Raw genomic sequence first — 22,819 nt, forward strand, 5'->3', positions numbered from 1 at the left:
CTGTTTGTTGCTCCCTCTGTCATTGTGTCGTCGCGCTTGCCGTTCTGACACAGTGTTACACCACAGCAGGCCCAGAAATCAGAATTAACCTAGATACACCAAGATGGTATTCACATGGCATCACCACAAACCTGTTAGAACTTAATGAATTGAATGTGGTGCAGTGTAATGTGATCCAAATCTGTCTAGAGATGTTCTCAAAGGCAAGTTCTCACTATGACATAAAAGTGCTGTAACCAACTCGACTCTGTCACCTGAAAAGGCTTTGTAGACAAATCTCTCAGAGGTGTTGTCTGCAGAATTGTTAGTGAGCAAATAGTAAAATGTATAATGAAAAAAATACCAATTTTTGCTACTTGAAAATTATTTCTTTATGTAATTATAGGTAAATTCAATAGCTTTATAAGGAAAAGTTAATTGTCTTGTATGGTATCTTATATTTGTTTCCAAATGTAGGTGACTGTGATATAGTAGGTTATCTGAAGCCAAAACAGTCCTAGAAATGATTACATAAAAGATTAATTAATGAAGAACTCCAAGACAACGATTAGTTATTGTAATGCATTTTATGACAACTTCACTCCAACATCAAGCCAAAAAAAGTTAGTTATTGTCACATTTTTGCAAGGAACTTTGATTTAAGTTCAAGGTTAAGGACAGGAAACTAAAACAACTTTGATTAAAATTGGGATTAGGTTTTAACTTGTTTTTGCTGACCTCCAGTGGTTTCATTTCTCACCTTGCTGCAGTGATGGAGAAGTGTACTCCAGGACCCTGTGGCATCACTGTCGGGTGTGGTTCCAGATGCAACAGCGCACACTTCTGACCACATTCAACCACACCCATCAGTGATGCTGGCTGTGGTCACAGGTGAAACAGGCTTGAAGCTTTCAACCAGAGCTTGTAGCAAAACACTGCTTTTCAGCCTGATATTAACTTACTAATTTATTAAAAAAACAAAGAAAAACAAAACAAGGATTAGAGATGAATCGCTTTGTCAAAAAATTAAAACCTCGCTGACAGTTGGAGGAAACCAGTTAAATTCTGTTGAAGAAAGCCAAGTCAGAGGACCTCCAGTATGACCGCCACAGGGTCACCTAAAAGCCTTGTATAGGCTTCTGTGAATGGCCAGACTTGATACTGAGTACAAGAACATTACCTGTTCATTAAAGCATATACATTGCTTTCTAATTAATGTCAAAATGAAATAGAAACTTTTTTTACTTTAACTTTTGTTACTTTAACAACAGTTGTAGTTATGGCGAGCTTTGTGAATACCAAAGTTTTATACTTTCAGCCCATTGTGGTGTTAACACTGAACAAAAAATACATTATTTAATTTTTTCATCCGGGCGACTTGTCTTTTGTTGATTTCATCCGTACAGGCATGCATTCAGAGCCCCTCCAGTGCCATCTGTAGCGTTACATCCCCATGGCCATTGTAAATACACTTGTATAGGGACAGCAGGAAGTCTACGTCAGGGTGTAGGTTTACAGCTCTGCTTTTCATCATAATATTTATGAGCTTGTAGAATTACCCCTGTGTTTTAATAGCACTGTATGACTGTAGTACAGTTAAAACTGAATGGCATGTGACATGACAGAGCAGGAGATGTTTTATAGACAGCACAGGGGATAGGATGGCAGCAGATAATAGTGAGAAACCTGTTTCTGTAGTTACTATCAGTGGAGTAGCGCTCATGCAGTGTGTGTGTGTGTGTGTGTGTGTGTGTGTGTGTGCGCGCGCACATATTCTTGTCTGTTTTTGTGACTGTGTGTCTGCGATGCATGGATGTGTGCGTGCATGTGAACACGTCTGTGTTTGTATGTGCGTGCGTTTCCTTCCACAGAGGCTGAGGAACTCTACCAAAGGCGGGTGCTGACGATCACAGGCATCTGTGTGGCCTTGTTGGTGGTTGGCATCGTTTGTGTGGTGGCCTACTGCAAAACCAAGTATGTGTTTTTGAAGAAACGATAAATGCCTCCCCATTTATGAAAGGCCCCAAACCTTCAAATTAACCTACTGTAAGAAACATTTGTAACAAGCTGCTTTTTTTCATGCTGTAAAGCAGTGGGGGAAGAAGTATTCAGATCCTTTTCTTAAGTAAATGTACCAAAACAATCTAAAAATACTCCATTACAATTATCAGCAAAGTGTTCTTAAATTATCAAAAGTACTTGTCCCCTGTGACAGACACAAGATAAATCTGAGATGATTACTGAGAAAGAAAAGAAGAAAAAAAAAAGCTACTGCTACTCAAATGGTATCTTAATTTTTTACACTTTTCTCTAATCCTTGCTTTTTTGAGAAATATTGGATTTGAATTTGACCTCTTAAGACCTCGAACAGTCAACATCTGAGAAATTTAGAGGGGAAATGTCTCTTTGGTGGAACTGCTAACAACTCATAGACACCTGAAACGTGACAAGGAGCCCCAACTAGTCACGTGAGACTCAACAGGCCCCTAAGACCTGCAAGGCGCGGGTCAAGAGACCAACGGAGACTGCAGAAGGCGTCACCAGGCTAGTTATCGGTAGCCTTGCCTAGCTTGTCTTGTCTGTACTTCACCGGGAAAAACACGAAAAGTTTTGTTAATCAATTTTGACAAACTGTGATTCAAACTTAATAAATCTGAAAAGGGACACCCAAACTACTGAAAGACCTCTCTCCAAAGTATTACATTATATATTTCATGAATAGTCATACAAACACATACTTCTATGTAACAGAATTTAACCACAATTAATGATCCACTCCATAATAATTAATATATTATTTCTGTATTAAAGTTCCATACTTCACAGAATTCTCCCTCATATCCTTTCATGTGTAAGACTCCCAGCAAAAGACTTCCAGCAGCAAAAATGTCTGGCTGGAGAAATAACATAATAAAGGGGACACGGCTCAATACCACTGTAACGAAAAGAACAAACAAACATCATTTTCAATAATCAATTCCTGCTCAAATGTTTTAACATTTGAAACATTTAAATAACAACTCATTTAACAACATTGTTAAACCCACAGCCAGTGTGGTCTTTAAGTTATCAGTATAATATTAGCATGCATGCTAGATGCAGATTAGCTCGCTAACCGCAGCTCGGCTGTCAGTCACATGACCCTCGCCTTGCAGGTCATAGCGATCCGTCAAGAGTCCCCTTAACTAGTCTTTGCTTTTTGGTACGTGGTCATAAGCCAAAAAGGTTGGGAAACACTTTAACAATGTATTGTATTTTATAAGATTATCATGTGTTTTTTTCTTGTAACTATAGCTGTCAAATAAATGTAGTGGAGTTAAAAGTATAATATTTCCCTCTGAAATGTGGTGGAGTCTCTAGTTTAGCACTTTTGCCAGATCACTTATTGTTCCTTCATCACCGCCCCTCCAGGAAGCAGAGGAAGAAGATGCACAGTCACCTACACCAGAACCAGAATCAGTGTGTAGAGCAGCCCAACCGCATGCTGGCCAACGGACCCAACCACCCCGGGCCTGGTCCCGAGGAGATCCCCATGGTTGACGTGAGTGCAAACAGTAGAAACACACAGCAGAGGCAGATACAGGTCATCCTCATCCTTAGGTCAGATTTAACTGACAGACTGGAAGTAAAGTCACCGCCTGACGACCCTACTCTTCATGATGAGAAGAAACCCACAACAGGCCACTCCAGACAGACTCCAGATTTTCTCAGAGCTGCTCTCAAGGCAGAAATACATAAGTAACCGTAGTTAGTTTTTAAAATGCAGCAAAATTAACTGGACAGATTGAATGTCAAAACGAGGAAAAGTTAGTCTGTTCGTGGCAAGAGGGATACGTTTCATAATAATTGCTTTTTTTATTTGAGATGCTGGTTAAGCATACAGTTGGAGCCAAAGTGGATGCGGTTGCCAAACTGTACCATTTTTGGCATCTGTGATTTTGTTTTAGCTTCTGGTACCCAACAATAACAATAATACAGTACAACAATAGTAATTAATTTACAGTTATCTATTAGCTACATAGGCATAGAAGTCAGATTTTGTCATCTCCAGGCTGACTTCGCTTTCCTATCAAAGTGCACAGGCTGAAATAAAGCCAAATATATCAGTGCCTTTAATTAAATATTACATTCCTATAAATAGGATTGTGGCGTCAAAATGTTCAGAATACCCTCAGATGTTCATTAATGCTAAGTAGGGACAGAAGAAGAAGAAGACACTAAAACTGGATGTCAGCTTTACCTGAGTAAACTGTACAGAAAGCCCACAGAGCCCCGGCCGGTTCATGTCTCCTTAGGTGGGGTTACTCATAGACTTTATTTAGCTTTGGCACTTAGATTGAACTCCACCAAGAAGGTTCTTTTAGCCTTCAAAGAAGTTTTGCCCCCAAAAGAGTCTTCGTGTAAATAAAACTCTGATCCACCGACAACATGGGGAAATATGGTGGCATATAGCTGACAGATGTTTACGAGAGGGCAGAAAACACCTACCATTCTCTTGTATGGTAGGTGTTTTATGAAACATAATGGGCATGAGTTAGCATAATAGCAACAATGAGAGAGAAGTGATGAGGAGTTACAACAGATCTGTACAGAAGAATCATTAGACATCTCTTTATATTTATGTATAATGTATCTATTATTTACTGTATTTTGAAAATGAAAACATAGCAAAAGTATTGAAATGTGTTTATGTATGTATGTATGTGTGTGTGTATTTCAGTACATCTCCAAGAGCATCCCAACAACAGAGTGTGTGATCAGCCACGGAGCTGAGGGTGCAGGCAACTACGCAGGCAGCCGAATGTCTACCCGCTCCCACCACTCCACCACTGCCTCACATGCTTCCAGGTAGACACACACATGCAGATCAGCATGTATACACAGGCAAACATAGGAAGTTCTATATTCCTAATTTTTCTTTATATAACATCCTACAGTTTCAGTTGTTAACAGGATTCATAGGGACTATTTTCTTTTGTAGAAAGTAGCTCCAATGAGAACCGTTGGCAGTGAGCTCTGCGGATTATCCAGAGTAACAGGAAATTTGTTTCTGGAAAGAAATATTCCTGTTAAATTTTTTTCATTGCTTTTGTGCCAAAAATTTAATTTTATTCACCTCCATTGTATTGGGGTGGCAGCAGAAACCTCAGAGACAGCTATCTCAAAACCTGGACAGTTAAAAGCAATACTTTCTGTATGGGTAGAATAGAAACCACCAGGGCTAAGTAAGAAAACGTGATTTGGGTGAACCAAACCTTTAACACGAGCTTTCAAAAACTTCCAATCAGGTGAGGTAATTTGACTTGTTTGCCAGTGTAGTTCAGCTTGTTTATTTACTTTATTATACAAGTATCAAAATAATATCAATTGAATCAAGAGGAGAAAAACTCTGGCATCACAGAGACTACCACTCACACCAGTGGTAGCTTTGTCAGTCATTATACGAAATATATAAAATTTTAAAGCTGAAATATGAAAAGTTTCACCACTGGAGGGCAGAACATCATTGCTTAGCGAGCTTTGCTATACTGTATTTCAACAGGTTTTTATGGCTAACATGTTCGCCCAAATTTACTTACAGATACAGCACACACAGAGCAACATAAGCATCCCATAAGTCTCATACTGATTGGCATTCAATCTCTCGTTTGGTTCACCAACTCCTGAGAAAAATATGTGACTTTGACTTGTTGATGCTCCACTTTCTTCACCAGCCACTTTTATACTTTGCCTTGTCTCTGTCATGCTGGACAGGTTGTGTATAATCAGACTGTGTAGACTTGCACAGTTGGCTGTTCATTGTCAGTGCAATTGGCAGTACTAACAGCTGTGCCACCTTACCGAGAGTGATTTGATTCAGTGTTTTTTATCAAAATGATCACTCGATGGTGTTTTAATAGACAATACATGTGAACATTTTTGCGGTAAAGTCTCTTTACCCAGCATTCCAACCTCCTTTGTATCCTCCTGCCTCCTCAGTGCCGTTATAACCTTTTAAACTTGTTCTGCTAACACCCACGCCTGCAGACACGAGGAGCAGACGTGGAGCATGGAGCGAACAGAGAGTATGAACTCAGACTGCCAGTCAGGTGGGCTGTCCAGCTCTGTGGGAACGAGTAAGTGCAGCAGCCCGGCATGCATGGCAAGGAGGGCCGCCCACTGGGGCTGTACGGACGTGTCCGGACCTGGAATGCAGTACGGGGATTCCTACGACTCTCTAAGAGACTCGCCTCACAGTGACAGGTAGGGGAGGTGGTAATGTGTGTGTGTGTGTGTGTGTGTGTGTGCATAGGCGGTTTTACCATACGTCATAGGTAGGCAACTGCTTGGGGCCTCATCTGCCAAAGGGCCTCTTGAATTTGTGTTTCCTTTTTTTTTTATAAAACAGTTTTCCTTTCTTGTCACTCCAAATGAATGATAATCTGTAATAGATCGAAATAAATATGTCTACATGTAAATGTGGGCCTGTCCAATTAAATATCTGTATTTGACTATTTGAATATTTATTGTCACCCACATTTCACATTTAATAGACTATTCCACCTTGAACTTCCTGTATCTTTGAATGCTGCATTTGATCCAAATCAAATGACGTAGCAATTAGACTTACCATCAGAGACACACAGTCACTATCTTTGTTATAAATAAATAAATTGGGGTCACCGGTCAGGTGAAATAAAAAATTTGGAATCACATCATCTAATCATGACTCCGAAGTAGGCTATATTTCATATCAGCTGCCGCCAAGTATAAATATGAGAACACACCGGCTATCTGTAACATTAACTTGATAAACAGCAAGGCTATGGCTACGTACTGACAATACCCCACAGACCCACACACCGAAAAACCTCTCAAATCACTAAAACCGCCCCTGTGTGTGTGTGGTGATGGTGGGGGTTAACTCTGTCTTTGTTCATGACTCTACAACACTTCTGCTTGTTTTGTTTTTTGTCACACCAGCCCCTTTGCTCTTTGGCGACCCCAAGTGGAAGTTCATTGTTATGAAAGTTTCAATCAGCCTGATACTGTATATTGTAATGTGACTTTATAAACCATTGCTATCCTGGGACTTAAATGAGGTCTTTATGTGTAGCGGTAGTGAAGGTGATGAAATAATTCAAACATCATTGCTGAATTCAAAGTCAAAACAGAGCACTCACTCTTTTTTTTTTGGTGTTTTGGATTTATTTTGTAAAGTCCACTCTCAGTTAGTTGTGACATTACTGTCATTCTGTGAAGGTCAGTTATTAAAGAGTCATTTCTTTTTGACTGTTGTAAATAACTTTGGTGTTCCCACTTTGACTCAAAATGACTCCTCTATTTTTACCGTTTACCAGTTAATGGTTTGTCCCAGAATGCCCTCTGACTAATAAACAGACTTGACATTCCTGTATTTAGCTGTTCGTATTACCTGTGTGCACTACAATAGCACAGTTTCTTGGTATTGAACATGAATATTCTGTCAATGTTTTTCACATTGAAAGAAATGTGATAAAAAGAGTGATAAGTTAGGAGGAACGATTTTAGACCGTTACTTCTCTATACAACATACACTTGGTGATCTGCTTTGTGTCTCCCTATTGTGCTTCTTATATAATTTCAAACAAATTTAGAGTTTCAATAGATTTTAATGCAACAAATATGTAATTCACCATAAGCGTAAATCATTGTGGTGCTAAACTCAGTGTTTCAGAATTTGGGATCTCTGCTGTGGCAAAACTGTGCATTAAAAACCAAGTTAAACTCAATGAGGTGCAGCAGTCATACACTCCTTGCAGCTCTGATGGCACATGTTCAGTAATATTTTTTCATATTCTTGGGACTGACTGAGTTGGTGGCAAGGTCCTGCGTGTGAACCTGAGCCAGCTGGCTGCAGTGTTTCTGTGTGGAGTTTCCTCCCACAGTCCAGAGACTTGCAGGTCAGGTGGACTGGAAACACTCAATTGCCTGCAGGTGTGAATGTGGTTGTTTGTCTATGTGTTAGCCCTGAGACTGACCGGCGACCTGTCCTCTTGCCCAGTGCATGCTGGGTAGGCTCCAGCCCCCCGGCCCTCAAGAGGACAAGTGTTTTAGAAAACAGATGGATGGGACTACTGGCAGAATGGCTGAACTGACTAGCTACTGCTATCAGTCCAAATCACAAAGTGTGTCTGCATCAGAGAAGTGCATCCCATCCCACGCTGATTTATTTCCTGACCTTATCAAAAATTCTGGTGCTGTGTACTGTAAGGTCACTGGCAATCAAACTACAGTACCTTAAGTGCCAAATCAAAATGAAATGCAAAATTGTAATTAAACAATGATGAGTGATGAGTAAGCGTCCTGAGACTCACCAACTCCTTGCCGGCCCTTTTGGTATCGTTTGGTATAAAGCAGCACAGACCAACAGAATGGATATAGTGAGTTCATGTGTTTCCAACAGCTTGTTGCCACGTACAGCTTTGAGTACAGTTTTAAAGTTAGTGTATTTTATTAACCAGACATAATCGTCTATTTCAATTGTGGCCAAATATATGCTAGTTTTAGTGGACTTTGTTACGTCAGCACATTTGCATGTACGTGGTCACGGTGTGATTCAGACACTGTAATAATTTGACGTCTTTCCTGTCCAGGTATGTGTCAGCGTTGACCACGCCAGCGCGCCTGTCTCCGGTGGAGTTCCACTACCCCCCATTGCCACCCCAGGTGCCCACCTTCCAGATTACCTCACCCAACACAAGCCACGCCCTCTCCCTGCCCCCCGCCGCTGCCGCCTACCACAGAGAAGATGACCAGCCGCTGTTACGATGCCCCGATGTACGTAGGAAATTATAGTACACACATACCAATGACATACATATGACTGCAGCAGCACGGTGATGGTGACAACATGCCAACATGTTCTATATTTTTTCATTGTCAACAAATCCCATGAAAAGACCAAAAGCAGCAATGTGTCAATCCATCTCTCAATGTTTAGTGACTTCCCGACCCTGTCTGTGGCACTCAGCCCCAAACCCATTTATTCCTACTGAAGACGTAAATATTTAAAAGTCTGTCACGAATATATGCTTTAATTTGAAAAAAAAAAGAAAAGACTAAATCATTTCCCAAAACAGATTGGAACTATAGTTTCTAGTTAATTTTACTCAAACAGGAGTAAATAGTGCCTTTTTGGGGGACTATTTTCAGCTGCGGATGAATGCAGACATTTGGTGCGCTAGTGAATATTTACACCAGCAGATCAGTGTATGTGGGATCAACTCAATATAAAATAAACTAAAATAAACAGTACCCACGTTCATCACAATGAAGGAACATGTCACGCAGTGCAATAGTGTGTTTTTAATAGAACAACAATGCAGCTCCATATGGCGCCAAGGAAAGAAGAAGAAGAAAAGCTGAACCTGATGGTTCAAATATCTGTGTTGGCATCCAGTTCCAAGTTCCTTTGAACAAACCACCGACAAACATACATATTTAACATATACAATATACAGTTTCTATCAAATCCTCCACTCTGTTTTATGTTTTAGGATGGAAGTTTATACAGGCAGCCCCGGCGTCCGCGGCGACCCTACCTGACGGAGAGCACAGGAAGTCTACCGTCCAGCCCCTACCGTCTCCCTGACGACGAGGCCTACGAGACTACACAGGAGTATGCCTCTTCACGGGAACCCATCCGGAGCCGGCGCCGCCCGCGACGCAACCGCCTCAACGGACACATCTCCCAGCGTTCAGCAGGCCTACGGGACTACAGCTCACAGAGCTTCAGCCAGTCAGAGGAAGAGGAGGAAGAGGAGGAGGAAGAGGATAATCACGGGGAGAGCACGCCTTTCCTTAGTATGCAGAACATGAACATGGACCCGCCCTTAACCGTCCCGGGTTTTCGTTCGTCATCTGGTGCAGACACACGGACTCACCGCGGGCTGAGTCGGCCGGGGACACGCAGCAACGGGCAGAGCCGCGGCTCCCAGTCGCAGCGCTCCAAGGCTGACAACATGCCCCTTTAAGACTTAACCTCCCCCCCTGCCACCACCCACCCCCTCCACCTCACACACTCCCTTTCCTCCTGCACACAACCAGTGGACTAGAGACCTGCACCTAGGAGAAATATTTTTATTTTGTATAACAGACAGATATTCTAAACAAATGAAATATTTATTTTCATTTCAGCAAAAATTGTCTACTAGCTAACAGCAAAGACTTTTTTTATAACGGGGGGGGGAAATATTTATATGTAAAGTTTTTTGATTTACAGCATTATGAGAGATGAAAAAATAAGAGAATTACGTGCCAATTTTTTCACAAGTTAGATAAATAGAATAATATTGTGGTGCCTTTTGCTGTATGCTGAAGTCGGAGGTCCCATTGAGTTTTTGTAGCCTTTCTTATAAAGACTCCTCGTTTTTATAGAGACCAACCCTCCTCCTTCCTTTTGCTTTGGTTTTTTCTCTGATTTGGGATCTTCCTCTTTTTGAACTGTGATCTGATTATGTCATCATGCAATATTGATTCCTCCTGTGTAAAAGGTGTCTGTTTACATGAGTATGATCCACGCGATGCGCTCGTTTCACAGGGACATTAGTCACTGACGCAACCGGATGTGTAGGGTAGATTTTCTTGGATGATTTTGGGATGAATCACATCGGTCATTTATGTCCTCGTTCGCTGCCTCTCAGTCATTTGATGTTATTTCTGTGAAAACAAGAGTGTTAGGGAGTTGTTGAGGGAAAGTCACTCCAGATTCCTGTGTAGGTGTTCAGGGTGCTGCCATGAAATTGGTGGTGGTTGCAGTGTATGTGTGTGTGTGTGTGTGTGCATGTCTGTATGTATCCTCATGAAGCCTCATTTGGTTTTCGCCTCCGTTCACCTTGGAGGGTGTGGTCTCTTGTTTGACTGACATGCTCCTCCCACCAATCCTCACGCTGCCAGAAGCTCCATTGCACTGTAAGAACCTCCCTCCATGAGCAGTCATTGGCCAGGGAGCTGCCGATCCAAACCGAACCTAACCAATCCAGTTGTAATCCAGCCTGACTCTGGCCTCCCGTGGACTGCCCAGCCCACCCGTTTCCTATGCCAGCAGCTTAGAGCCGCACTGTGTCTCAGGACTTCCCCATCACATCACAGCCAAAAGACTCAAAGCAGAGAGCGCACGTCATCTCAGTCACAGTTCAGTCCGCAGGCCAGATCCACATCCCTTCACTCTCCTTCCTGTCCGTCCGTCAGGTTTGTTGCGTCCACTCATTATTAAGGGAGCGTGGGTAAAAACTCTTGGAATCAGAGGGGAGACTCAGTTGCTTTTTTTTTTTTACTTCAAAAGGTTGTGTGTATGTGTGTAAGTGGGCATGTGTGTCGCTGTGTGTGGGTCACGATGATGATGATGATGAAAAAATGATGTTGTGCGGAGACCACATCTGTTCACTATGTTGCAGGGGCGTAGCTTGGAATTCTGGGCCCCTTGAGAGGAGTATATCGCTCTGGGTTGCCCTTTTTCTTTTTTCCTACTGGAATTTTTAGGGGCCCCCTGCAGCTGTGGGCCCCTTGGAATCGCCACCACCTTTCACCCCTGTATTGATGGCACTGCTCTGATGGGAAAAAATCCCTTGCAGTTCACTGCGTGCAGGTTCACAATGCTAGAGAGCGAGTTTCTGAGTCTGATTCTACTTTTTTCTTTAGCTCACAGCCAAACGGTGGTATATGATAATACTGATTACTGCATCCTTGATTTGCATTCTTATACCTTTATTGATTGAACTTATTTTGCTTGGTCATACTGACTGAATGATCTGTTATGTGTCTGTCTCTCTCTGCCCCCTCCACCCCACGTCGCCCCTCACCTTCATGTCTTTCTCACCCTCTTACCGACCTTCAGAAGCAACTAGCAGATGAATTTAGGCCCCATCACCAGAGGAGTATACTGAACAACAAAATAACAGTGGGCTGATCACGTCAGAAACTCTTCTACTTCCGATTTACATCCGGTTTAGAGACCCTTTAAGCTCACTGAGGAAAATGATACTGTGTCAGTTACAATATGTGTCCCTAGTAGAGTTAATTTCCAATAAGTTGAATTATTTTGTTGTTTTCTTTTTTCACACAGGAGATGCATGGATCGCAGATATAGAAAGTATCTTAAAAATGGCGACGAACCCCTCAGATTCAGGGGAATCATGCTAAAAAAATTCAAAAAACATTATTTGGGTTCATGGTCCAAAGGTCTGGCTAGTTTTGTCTTACTATCACTGTAATCAATCTGGGATTTGCAATGTGGAAATACTGCAAGTGAGGGTAGTGTGCTTGTAGAGCTAGTTGAATTGTTAACACCCCCCGCCCTCTTTCTCCTCACCCTGCACTCCCCCCTTCCCCTTTACATACACACATACATTTCACACATCATACACTCCTCACACATAATCAAGCACACACAGACACACAAACCCTCATATGACCCACACACACACACAGACACACAAACGAAGCCCTTCCATGTTTGTGTTTGTCAAGCAGTTTGCCTTTGTCTTTTTACCTACCGACTCCCCTCCTCCTCTCACCCCCAACCCCTCTGCATGTCCTAGTGGTACTGGTAGTTGGGTGCATGGAAAAAGCAGCAAGCAAATCGTTTTTCCACTCGGTGAAAAAATAAAAATGTGTCTTCATTTTAACATTCAGCAATAAATCCCCTTCTTTTCATGTCCATCATCCTTGGAATATGCTAGAAGATTTTTTGCAAGTTTTATCAAAAAAACATACTACTTGTAAAAGAAGAAAAATCCAAAACCACCCCTTCATATGGAAAATAAAACTTTATTCCTACCATTTTGAAACAGTCCTGTCATCTTTGTAACAAAAAACAACTGTTGTTTTTAATTTACAGATGCTTAGAATCTGTTATTACTTCTTTATTTATATAAAGAAGTGGTAATAAAATCAAGAAGCCAAAAGTCAGATGTGCACCAATTGTACAGTAAGAATGGAGTTGCAAAGAGAGGAACACTAGATTGCAGCCCTGACCTTGTCTATTATTGGATGTGCCATCCACTGAATGATGGTGACTGTTAGTTACTGAAAAAACATTTTATACATAGAAGATTATTTGCAATATTTCATGCTCCTGCAAAATGTTTTTAGAGAAAAAAGGTTGTAAGATTATACATTTTACAAAATGTTAAATAATGTGTTACATTTTTAAAGCTACTCTCACATACCAGCTGATGACAAATTTGATGAGCACAGCCGGGGGACTCAGCCATCTTCTTCACCACTCTGCATCTCTAACTGGTCTATCCAAACAGCCTCCCTCACCACGCTAAAATGCATCATCCTTCAGACCACCGCAGGGTCTGACATATGGTACTCCAGTCACAATGTATAACATTTTTAAAAGTATTTTGGGGCATTTTGCCACACACACACACACACATACATACACAAACACATTATTACAGTGCCTACACATTCCAAATAAATGTATCCCAATATATGTGTGTGTGTGTGTGTGTGTTTGCGTGTGTGTGTGTGGGAGAGAGAGAGAGATTTCACATTTAACAATTTATCCATTTGGTAGTAAAGTAATGAATAAAAAATGGAACATCTTTGTGTCACACCAACCTAACTACTAGCCACTAGCAGTGGTGGAATGTAACTAAGTACATTTACTCAAGTACTGTACTTAAGTACAAATTTGTGGCGCTTGTACTTTACTTGAGTATTTTCTTTTCATACTAAGACGGTGTAGTCCCTCATTCGTCCAGGAGTGTTCTATCGTAGAAAAGGTTTCAGTCGTAGTCATCTGGACACTGTTTTCAGAATCAAGACGTTGATGGGAGCCGAAACGTCTTGATTCTGAAAACAGTGTCCAGATGACTTTCTTTTCATACCACTTTCTACTTCTACTCCATTACATTTCAGAGGGAATATTGCACTTTTTACTCCACTACAATTCTTTGACAGCTTTAGTTACTAGTTACTTTTTTTTTTTATTAAGAGTTTTGCGTACAAAAGCTGTGAAAATGTAATAGTACAGCTGAAATTATTATCAATCATACATTTTTCATGTAAAAACATTTCATGTTTCCAGCTTCTCAAATGTGAGGATTTGCTGCTTTTCCTTTTAATTATTTTAATAATTTGTTTGTTTTATAATTTATTTTTAATCATTTTGAATTTAGTACTATTGGTTGGACAAAAACAAGCATTGTGAAGACGTCACTTTGGGCTCTGGGTAATTGTGACCGCATTTCTCACTATTTTCTGAATTTTTTACAAACCAAACAATCAATTGATTAAGGGAGAAAATAATCAGCAGATTAATCCATAATGAAAATTATCATGTATTATTATTTGTTTTTCTCTTTCCAGGCGTCTATGACCATGGCTTAACATTAAGCCTTTTCTCTATAGAAATAATCATTTGTCCATAGCTAAATATTCTCCTAATAAACAACAGATATGTAAATGCTAAATTTAATAACAGCTTATAATTCAAATATTCAGCACCTAAAGACATTACTTAATCACTCTTTGCTGCTAATTTTCTACCATTGTTTTCTCTTGGCCTCTCCAAATTGACCAGGAGGACAGAGAACACACTGCTGCTGCTGTTACCTTTCTCACAGATAAGTGGTGCAGCATGAACTGAAACTGCTGCCATCACAGCCAGTTACGTCTGCGCTCGGGATAAGTTTGCCTTCAGGGCTTTCTGGCAGAAAGCCCTGACAGCAAACTTCTCCTTCTCTGTGCGTTACATCTGTAGCTGGAAAATACTGGCTGGTTTCGGTAAACCCACAGTGGGTTGCCAGATGTGTTGCGATACATAGGTTTCAGAATGTCAGACACACTTCAAGAATGCATTTCAAGAATGTCCTGTTTTACCTGATGAGGGTATGACTTTAGGGTGATGATGTCACTTTCTATAGGAGGCAGCTGCTCACCAGTTGGGTCAGTAGTTAATCTGTGTTTGAAAGACAGAGGCGTTAATCAGTCACTAGACCTGCTCTGCACACGTTTCACCCAGTTATTGTATTCAAAATGTATACACAGGTTGACATTATAGAGTCTTGTAGAGTCTGTTTTGCCAAATGTAGCTACAGCCACTAGGCTCTCACTTGTTGTAGAAACATCAAGAATCAGTAACAAAAAAATAAAGGAGTGATTGCTTTATATTTAGATCTCTCTCTCTCTTACAGATCTTTGTGTTGTTGCCCCCCTATTCGTGAATTCACCTTCACTCATCACTGGGGAAGCAATAACATGCCATTCCTGTTTGCTCTCTTTCTGTCAGTGGGTGTGTCCTTTGTGCACAAGCACATGATTCCCACAAATGCCCAGGAACTACAGCAGCCTGAGTTTATTCTAGAAAAGGAAAACCATCTTGACTCACCACTAGAGTGACTTTGTGGATTACATCTTTGGTTCTTGTCAGCAAGGGCATTTTGGGCAATTTTTTACTGAGAAAGGAGCCAATATTGGGGCCATCAGATTACTAGCGTTGACCACCAGCTTTGCTTATCAAAACAGATGAGTATTCAGTGAATGAGGGAGCCTTCACCTTAAATAGGTAAGCAGAGAAAACTGCTGACTCTTAATTTTATATTTCAGCACTAAAGAGAAGATCTCTTCCCGTCAAATGACTTTTGTGTAAATAAGCTGCAATTATCTGTAATAACTGTAATTGTGAGTATCATACAGTTAGGTTATTCTCATTTACATGCAGATGTCGTGAACTGTGGTCATTTCTGTATTCATCGGCTGATATTCCTTTTCAAAGTGTGCTCTCAGAAACTCTCTTTTCATCGAGCTTGAAAGTTAATTCTTGACCTCAGTAGTTGACGAAACAATCTCACCACAAGGTCCAAATTTTACACAGACTTAGGATTTGTCCCAACTAACACACTGTTTGTGCATTTGCAGCTGAATGGCGCGGTGCTACTGTCACTGGCGTAAAGTGTTAATCTGTGTATGCAGCCCATGCATCTGCCTGGCCCTGCTGTTCGTCTACATTTCTGTCATGTTGTGTATGACCATGAATGGCACGGCAACATCAGGATCCAGTGGCAACTTACTCGGCCAGGGAACTGCTCACTTCGTGGCCTCAGGAACTTGGAGTAACAAGAGCTTCGCCCCGCTCCCTAAAACTTTCTGGGACGTCCACCCGTATGGGGATGCCTTTTGGAACCGGCTCCAGCTGGCCATCGACCGCCATTTCAATCCCATCCTGCGCCCCAACAACAACAACAGGGGATTTGAAAATACCTTTAATGAGTCCCTTTTGAGGCAAAGTTTCTCTGAAGTTACCAACCTGGACAGCATAAGAAGAAACTTTGACAAGCTACCACAGCAGATGCAAGAGTTTGTGAGCTACATGCAAAGGAGGGACTACCCAACCCTCATCCAGCCAGACGGAGTATGTGGTGCTGGGGCAAAGGATGAGAAGGAGCCCCCTCTACTTCTCCTGGCCATCAAGACAACAGAGCTGAATTTCAAGAACCGGCAGGCCATTCGACAGACCTGGGGTCAGGCGAGATGGGTAGCAGGACAGAAGAGCAACAGCAGAGGAGGAGAAGGTGGAGGATACGTCCGCAGGGTGTTCCTGCTAGGCAAAGAAGACCCCGAGGAGCTGAGTGTGAATTTATCTGAGTTACTGCAGATGGAGAGTCAACATTATGGAGACATTCTGCAGTGGGACTTCAAGGACACGTTTTTCAACCTCACCTTGAAAGATGTGCTCTTCTGGAGCTGGTTCTCACGCTTCTGCAGTCGGACTCGCTTCGTCTTTAAGGGGGATGATGACGTCTTCGTCAACACCCCGAAAATGATAACCTACCTCCAGGACCAGCTAAAGAAGCCACAAGCACACAAGACCATAAAAGACTTCATGGTTGGAGATGTTATGAGTGCAGCCAGCCCCAACCGAGTCACCAAGTCCAAGTACTTTATCCCAGACAGCTTCTACAAAGGCCTCTATCCTGTATATGCAGGTGGTGGAGGGGTGGTGTACTCAGGCCTGTTGACCAAACGTCTACACAACATGTCTAAAAGGGTTCACATGTTTCCCATTGACGACGTGTATGTAGGGATGTGTATGATTCGGCTTAACGCTCAACCCATCCACCACCCCGCCTTCCTCACGTTTGACTTTCCTGAAAAGGAAAAGAAGGAGCGTTGTTCGTACCACACAATCCTATTGGTCCACAAACGAAGCCCCAACGAGGTAGTTAGACTGTGGGCCGATGTGAAAAAGACACAGACGCAGTGTTGGGAGGTGCCCCTGAGAGATGCAGACAAGAAGGAAATCAAACCAAAACTGTAAGACTATCCCCGGTGATTTTTGGCCAAGTATATTGAAGAATTTTGCCACTACAGCCTGATAGCAAACATTTTGGTGAGCTTCAGTCAGAGATATGAAGAGGTGAAACTGTTACCCTGTACTTATTTACTTAAGGCATCCATGTTCTGGGGTTTTATTTATCATCATGTCTACTCTCACATTTATATCACTGTTTTTGTGAATTTCAAATCAATCAACACATATGACTGCATTTCCACAAAATGATGACGTTGCTATGACATACAAACATTATGTTTGCTGCAGTGTACTCCCTAACCCATCAAATTTCAAGTCTACAAGTTTAGTCATATGGGACTTAAATTAATGGAAATAAATGGAGGGGGAATAATATGTTTAAAAAAACACTACATCATGAACAGAAAATGGTCAGCACAATTGAGGAGCCATAAGGTTTGCAAACTGACTCATTAATGTGCGTTATACAACAATGTTTAGCAAAAGTTTGCTAACATTAGCAACATTAGCCATCATAAGCAACTGGTCATATCAGACCAAGTAAGGCTGTAGCAGCAAAACCAGAGTGTATTGAATTGAGCAAAGGTGTTTTATTGCTTATGAATTCAACTTTTCATTTGTAGGAACTTCCATCAAAAGTGTGCTATAAGCCTCAAAAAAACCCTCTATTTATATACGTAAAGTATATGATCAAAGCAACAGTGTTAATGTAAGATGTTATGATGAGTTTGAGTTTACAGTGATTGAGCCAGTTTTGTTGAAACTGTAAAGGTGTACATGTGGTATTTTTCCATAAACGGAATTAGATGGGCTGCTGGTGTCAGCTAATCAGCTTCCAGTGATGTGTTAAAGTGAAATGTCTGGCTCCACTCCAGGTAGGTTACTATAGAAAGCTGTCTAGCTAATGTGACGAATGTGTAAAATACATTCTTGTACATTCCTGCAAAGTATTTGTTTTCTCATATCCCAATAAACTTTCAATACACCCTGTTCTATGTCCTCCTTAATAGGTAGCCTTTATCAGAAACTGAATCAAAGTCCAAAAGATAAAAGCCCAATGGACTTTTTTACATTATGCTTTGCTTAAGTAACTAGTACAGACACCTGTACCAGTGAATTAGTGATGTGCTGGTATGAAAGAAAATGCAGAAAAACAAAATGTGATAATCCAAGAGTCTTGAGTGCAGAGCTGTGGGATGAGAACAGACACAAATATATCAAAGATATCACAGTTTCACAGTATCACTAAGCCCTTAAAGGGATGAAAACAGAATTTGTTTTTGTTTTTTTTGGTTGAACAAACTCTTTATTATAATTTCATGAAATATTATGCCCTGACAATCATGAAACTTGAACTTGAAATATTTTTTTAATAACACTAATACAGTAGAATACTGTAGATAAGCAAATGTACATGGTATGATAACCGTCAATTTTCAGACAACCCTACTGGTAATTTTAACCTTTTTTGCATGTTCATTTAGATTTCCTTGTTCTGAGTGTTTGGATTACAATTTTATGGTTTTACAGATACACTATTTAAATATTAAAACACATCTCTGCAAGCTCTAAATGCAAATATTAGTAAGGATATAAGATTTCAACTCTCAAGAGTGTAATTTCCATTGGGTATGGGGGGAGAAAATCTCTCTAAACTGTGCCAAAGCTGCAAGAATCCACATGAGAGAAGAGAGGAGTTGTTAAAAAATGTTATCGTAAAAATGATAAATTCATCTGGGGTACCATTAATGATTACCATGTGCTCACAAGACAACGTTTTTTTTTAGTAAGGATGCAAATACAACGTTATCTACCAATGATAATGATAAAACAATTTTCATGTATTTTTTGTTCAACAACCATTATGTACAATAACCAATTTATTTCATCATAATGCATGATTTGCTAATTATTATAAATGTATTAATTCAGATAATAGCAATCATATTTTTAGGGTTTATTTCTTTTTTTAACCGACTTCATTGTATCCTGAAACCAACAGTACGAGAGGAAAGACTCAGCACTGTGTTGTATTCAAAGCATGTTGTCTGACTAACGTAAACACCAAAGGAAGCAAAATGTGTCACGCAGAATGTTCCTGTAGAACTGGTTACATCAGCAGTAGAAATATATTGCTCAGTGGCCAAACATTGTGAGCTCATCCTTTGGGAATTGTATGTGCTTATTGCATATCCATGCTTGTATAACTTCTGCACAGTTCCATGGTTCTTTAAATGTAAAATAAAAACAAAGACATTATTAACAAAGACAAAATGTTGAATTCTTGAAGTGGAAGACATGGACAGGATGATGTCAAGTTCAAGTGATGAAAAACATAGCTCAAGAATTAATTTATTTCCAAAACGCTCATCATTACACAAACCAAAATCAGTAAATGGGTAAGGAATGTCAGTAAAAGATGAGGCACTATTAAGTACAACGTGACACAAGGTCAACTGAAACTAGAGCGTTATAACAAGATCTTTCATGTTTGAGATAAAGTAAATTACAGAGGCAGTCAGCACTTTGTAAAATGGTGTTAACGGTCGAGCTAGTTACAACAATATCCTTCAGAGGACCAGTGAAACTGGAAAGGTGTTTCAAGTCTCACCACGCCTTGCACTCCTCTAACAATCATTCTAAATCAGCAACTAAAATCAAACATGACAAAAAAGTATTTTGTCAACAATATAACAATTGAGTTATGCAATTTTTGTGAGTTTCTAACAGATTTATTTTGTCCCATGGAGGAAGATGAATAGCCATAACAGCTATTACAGTTTGTACATTAACATTACCCTGCACATGTACAGTATGGCCTGGGTATACCGAATACCCTGTAATGTACTGGTAATATAGTAATGCCTGCACTGGAGGTCAGTATATAAACATGCTTCAGTTTGTGATACTTTGTCAGTAAGACACTGAAAATGCAGTAGAAATATATCCAACTGACATTGGAAATAACTGAATTACTGTTATTTTTCGGGAATCAATCTAAGCGGCAAGACTTATTTTGCTCCATTAAGTTGAAGTCCATACAATGCCACTGAACATCTACAACAGACTGCAAGAACTGCAGAGGGAGCGGTTGCATGAGGACCATCATTTCAAATCAGTGAGTGATAACAGCAGCACTCACACAGCTGTCACTCTCGATTGTCCATGTCCTCAGCGCTGCCACTAGGAGCCATTCTCTGTCCTTTCCTCTTTGCCATCATCTTCTTCCTCACTGTCCTCCTCCTCACTCTCGCTGTACTGGTAGTTACAGCGGTTGGTGTTTACGAAGAGGTCACTCTCATCATCTTCAGAGTCGCTAACTTCCTCTTCCTCGTCTTTCTTCTCCGTCTCCTGCTGTTTGTTTGCCTTGTCCTGCTCCAACGTCTCCTCCATAAATCCCTCTGGCCTGAAGGAAGTCAAGGAAAAACCACAATACGCTCGGTTACACTTGACAAAATGATGCTGGTTGTGTGGTGTGTGTGTGTTCCCACTCACCAGTGCTGCTGTTTTTGCAGGTACTGAATGTGATCTTTGTAGAGAATGAAGTTGATCTCTGCTTTCACCTTCTCTCCTTCCTCAATGGGATCCACAATCACATAGTCACCTTAGGGATCAGAGAGCAGACATATTTTAAATGTGAAAACAAAAAATAAAGGTCATTATAAATGCAGAGAAATAGCCAGTACTTATTAATATGTCATCACACTAGTGACTGATATTGGCCCCTTCTAGTGATATATCTAATTTCTTGAAAAAGTGCCAAATGCCAAACTCTCAAAGCTGCACATTGTGGCAGAATATGTAAGCACTGAAAAAAATTTGGAAAATATATTGCTGGAGAAGATATCAGACTGATGATATTTTTGGAGGGCATTTTAGATCCCATCCTCCAGCTGCGTACATCACTACAGAGAATATTTAACGTTTAACATCTTCAAGAAATCAAGTGTGCAAAGTGAGTCAGATATTCACGAAGTTTATGATTAATAAAAACTTAATATTTCACATTTATATGGCATTTCTCTGTGAAATGCTGCCACGTGTTTCCCTTTTCTCAGTCCGGGGCTATATTTAAAAAGGTACCCTGTGGAGTTTTTGACCTCTAGTAGCACTATAGAGCAGTTTTTTTTTTTTTTTTATGAGTGGGTCCACGTTTTGTTTGTCTCATTCATGTGCACGACGACGCACATGCACGTACCCAATGTTTTCACACAGGGATCTACAGGTGGCCATAATGGACTAAGAAAGGCAGCAATGCTCCGGCAAAAGTGGAGAGGAAGACTGCTAGCAAGCAAACGTGGGCATAAACAGTGCAGGGTTCAAAATGCTCCAAGAAATCGGCATTGCAGATGTTTTATGAGCAAGAAATGCACTCAACAGGTTTGTAAGAATTGTTCTAGTGAGCACTAGCAGCAGCATTGAGATTTTTGACCTGGTTGCTTGATACTGAAAGATCTCTATAATAATCTGTAATATGTTATCTAAGCATCCCACTTCATCACTTACCTCTCTTGATCCAGATGTTCTTACGGAACTTGGTGGGCATGCTCACCAGGAAAGTCTCACCTTGGGCCGTGACAGTTTCATGGAGGTTGTTACCACGGCTACAGATAACCTACAAGTGCACAGGTAGAGGACAGAAATAAAGTCAGGTAAATATCTTGTTGTTTAATGTAGGTGGTTGTTTACTGTCAATACGTTAAATACAATGCAGTCCACATACTGGTCACCTTCACAATCTGCTGGTTTTCTGTGGGCGTGACAAAGTCTCCAAGAACCTCCTGGACAACGTGTTTGCGTTTGGTGGCCTGAGACATTATAAACGGTGAGCTTCAGGTTCCTTCGCCAGCTGAGACAAGAAGAGAGAGGTTAAAGTGCTGATAAACAGTGCTGCACCCTATGGGGAAGGTCCGCTGTGGTCAACTAACGATACATTAAGGAGAAATATAACTAAAACAGCAGATTCGTCAAACCTGTTAGCTTAGCAAAGTTTATAAAACTTTGGCTACCGAAGTGATTTCAGCGATGGCTGGACGAATGACAACACTTCACTCCCCCTCAACTTATTATGCTAGTTAGCTAGAAACGTAAGCAAATAGCTGTTTTCTTACAGTTAACATTAACTTAAGTTACTAATGTTACTGGTTCAGCTGTTAGCTGACTAAGCTAACATTAGCTTTCTCAAAACGTATCATCATTCTAAACCACATTAACGTTAGCAGATTACATGACAACCTTGAAAGAAAGAAAATAGTAATTGTGTCTCCTCGTAGCAGAATATGTTTCTGGGCAGCTTGACAGCAGCTAAAAATTACTTTAGAAGTAAGACACGGTGAATTATTGTCAGTAAAGCCGAACCACATACAACACGCGCTCGTGTTTTCCGACAACGCCAAACGTTACACTTCCGGTATCAAGTGGTCTGCCCTTTTCAAATTAAAGGTCGTTGTCTATTTTTCTTTTATCTGTAGGCAAAAGGGCCATGCGATGAGGGCTTAGAATTACACATAACATTTCAGATAAAGAAGTGGGCATTAGAATTTAACTTTGTCA

General features: G+C 40.7%; 3 protein-coding genes across 7 annotated transcripts in view; 2 read left to right on the forward strand and 1 right to left on the reverse strand.

The window, feature by feature from the left end:
* The window catches only part of nrg2b (neuregulin 2b), a 52,436-nt gene extending 41,163 nt beyond the window's left edge, over window positions 1-11,273 (forward strand). For both annotated transcript variants that reach the window (XM_044204295.1, XM_044204296.1), the window contains 6 exons: window positions 1,851-1,953; window positions 3,391-3,520; window positions 4,700-4,827; window positions 6,007-6,222; window positions 8,595-8,778; window positions 9,498-11,273. In XM_044204295.1, the coding sequence (XP_044060230.1) occupies window positions 1,851-1,953; window positions 3,391-3,520; window positions 4,700-4,827; window positions 6,007-6,222; window positions 8,595-8,778; window positions 9,498-9,974 (1,238 nt within the window). In that variant the 3' untranslated portion in view covers window positions 9,975-11,273. The remainder of the gene's footprint in view (window positions 1-1,850; window positions 1,954-3,390; window positions 3,521-4,699; window positions 4,828-6,006; window positions 6,223-8,594; window positions 8,779-9,497) is intronic.
* A 4,004-nt stretch (window positions 11,274-15,277) lies between these two features.
* si:dkey-160o24.3 (N-acetyllactosaminide beta-1,3-N-acetylglucosaminyltransferase 2) lies at window positions 15,278-18,256 on the forward strand. Its single transcript, XM_044204299.1, has 2 exons — window positions 15,278-15,520; window positions 15,874-18,256. Exon 2 carries the CDS (start codon window positions 15,878-15,880, stop codon window positions 17,270-17,272), a length of 1,395 nt encoding a protein of 464 aa, XP_044060234.1. The 5' UTR covers window positions 15,278-15,520; window positions 15,874-15,877; the 3' UTR covers window positions 17,273-18,256.
* Window positions 18,257-19,584: 1,328 nt separating this feature from the next.
* On the reverse strand, window positions 19,585-22,680 carry eif1ad (eukaryotic translation initiation factor 1A domain containing). Of its 4 annotated transcripts, none has more exons than XM_044204303.1 (5): window positions 22,632-22,680; window positions 21,997-22,115; window positions 21,773-21,881; window positions 20,762-20,870; window positions 19,585-20,672 (listed from the first exon to the last, which is right to left on the reverse strand). In XM_044204303.1, exons 2-5 carry the CDS (start codon window positions 22,081-22,083, stop codon window positions 20,450-20,452), a joined length of 528 nt encoding a protein of 175 aa, XP_044060238.1. In that variant the 5' UTR covers window positions 22,084-22,115; window positions 22,632-22,680; the 3' UTR covers window positions 19,585-20,449. The 4 variants fall into 4 exon arrangements, with proteins under 4 accessions (XP_044060238.1, XP_044060239.1, XP_044060235.1 ...); XM_044204304.1 differs by having other exon boundaries at window positions 22,582-22,669; XM_044204300.1 differs by having other exon boundaries at window positions 22,502-22,669.
* Window positions 22,681-22,819: the final 139 nt, after the last annotated feature.

This window comes from Siniperca chuatsi, linkage group LG8, assembly GCF_020085105.1.
Source record: "Siniperca chuatsi isolate FFG_IHB_CAS linkage group LG8, ASM2008510v1, whole genome shotgun sequence".
Lineage (NCBI taxonomy): Eukaryota > Metazoa > Chordata > Actinopteri > Centrarchiformes > Sinipercidae > Siniperca > Siniperca chuatsi.

Bases quoted from the DNA above. Each gene is read 5' to 3' on its own strand.
- si:dkey-160o24.3 (XM_044204299.1), top strand. From the start codon at position 15,878: ATGGCGCGGTGCTACTGTCACTGGCGTAAAGTGTTAATCTGTGTATGC.
- eif1ad (XM_044204303.1), bottom strand. From the start codon at position 22,083: ATGTCTCAGGCCACCAAACGCAAACACGTTGTCCAGGAGGTTCTTGGA. The intron at 21,882-21,996 runs GTGACCAGTATG...GTGCACTTGTAG, and splicing joins AAAACCAGCAGATTGTGAAG to GTTATCTGTAGCCGTGGTAA. The intron at 20,871-21,772 runs GTAAGTGATGAA...CTGATCCCTAAG, and splicing joins GAACATCTGGATCAAGAGAG to GTGACTATGTGATTGTGGAT.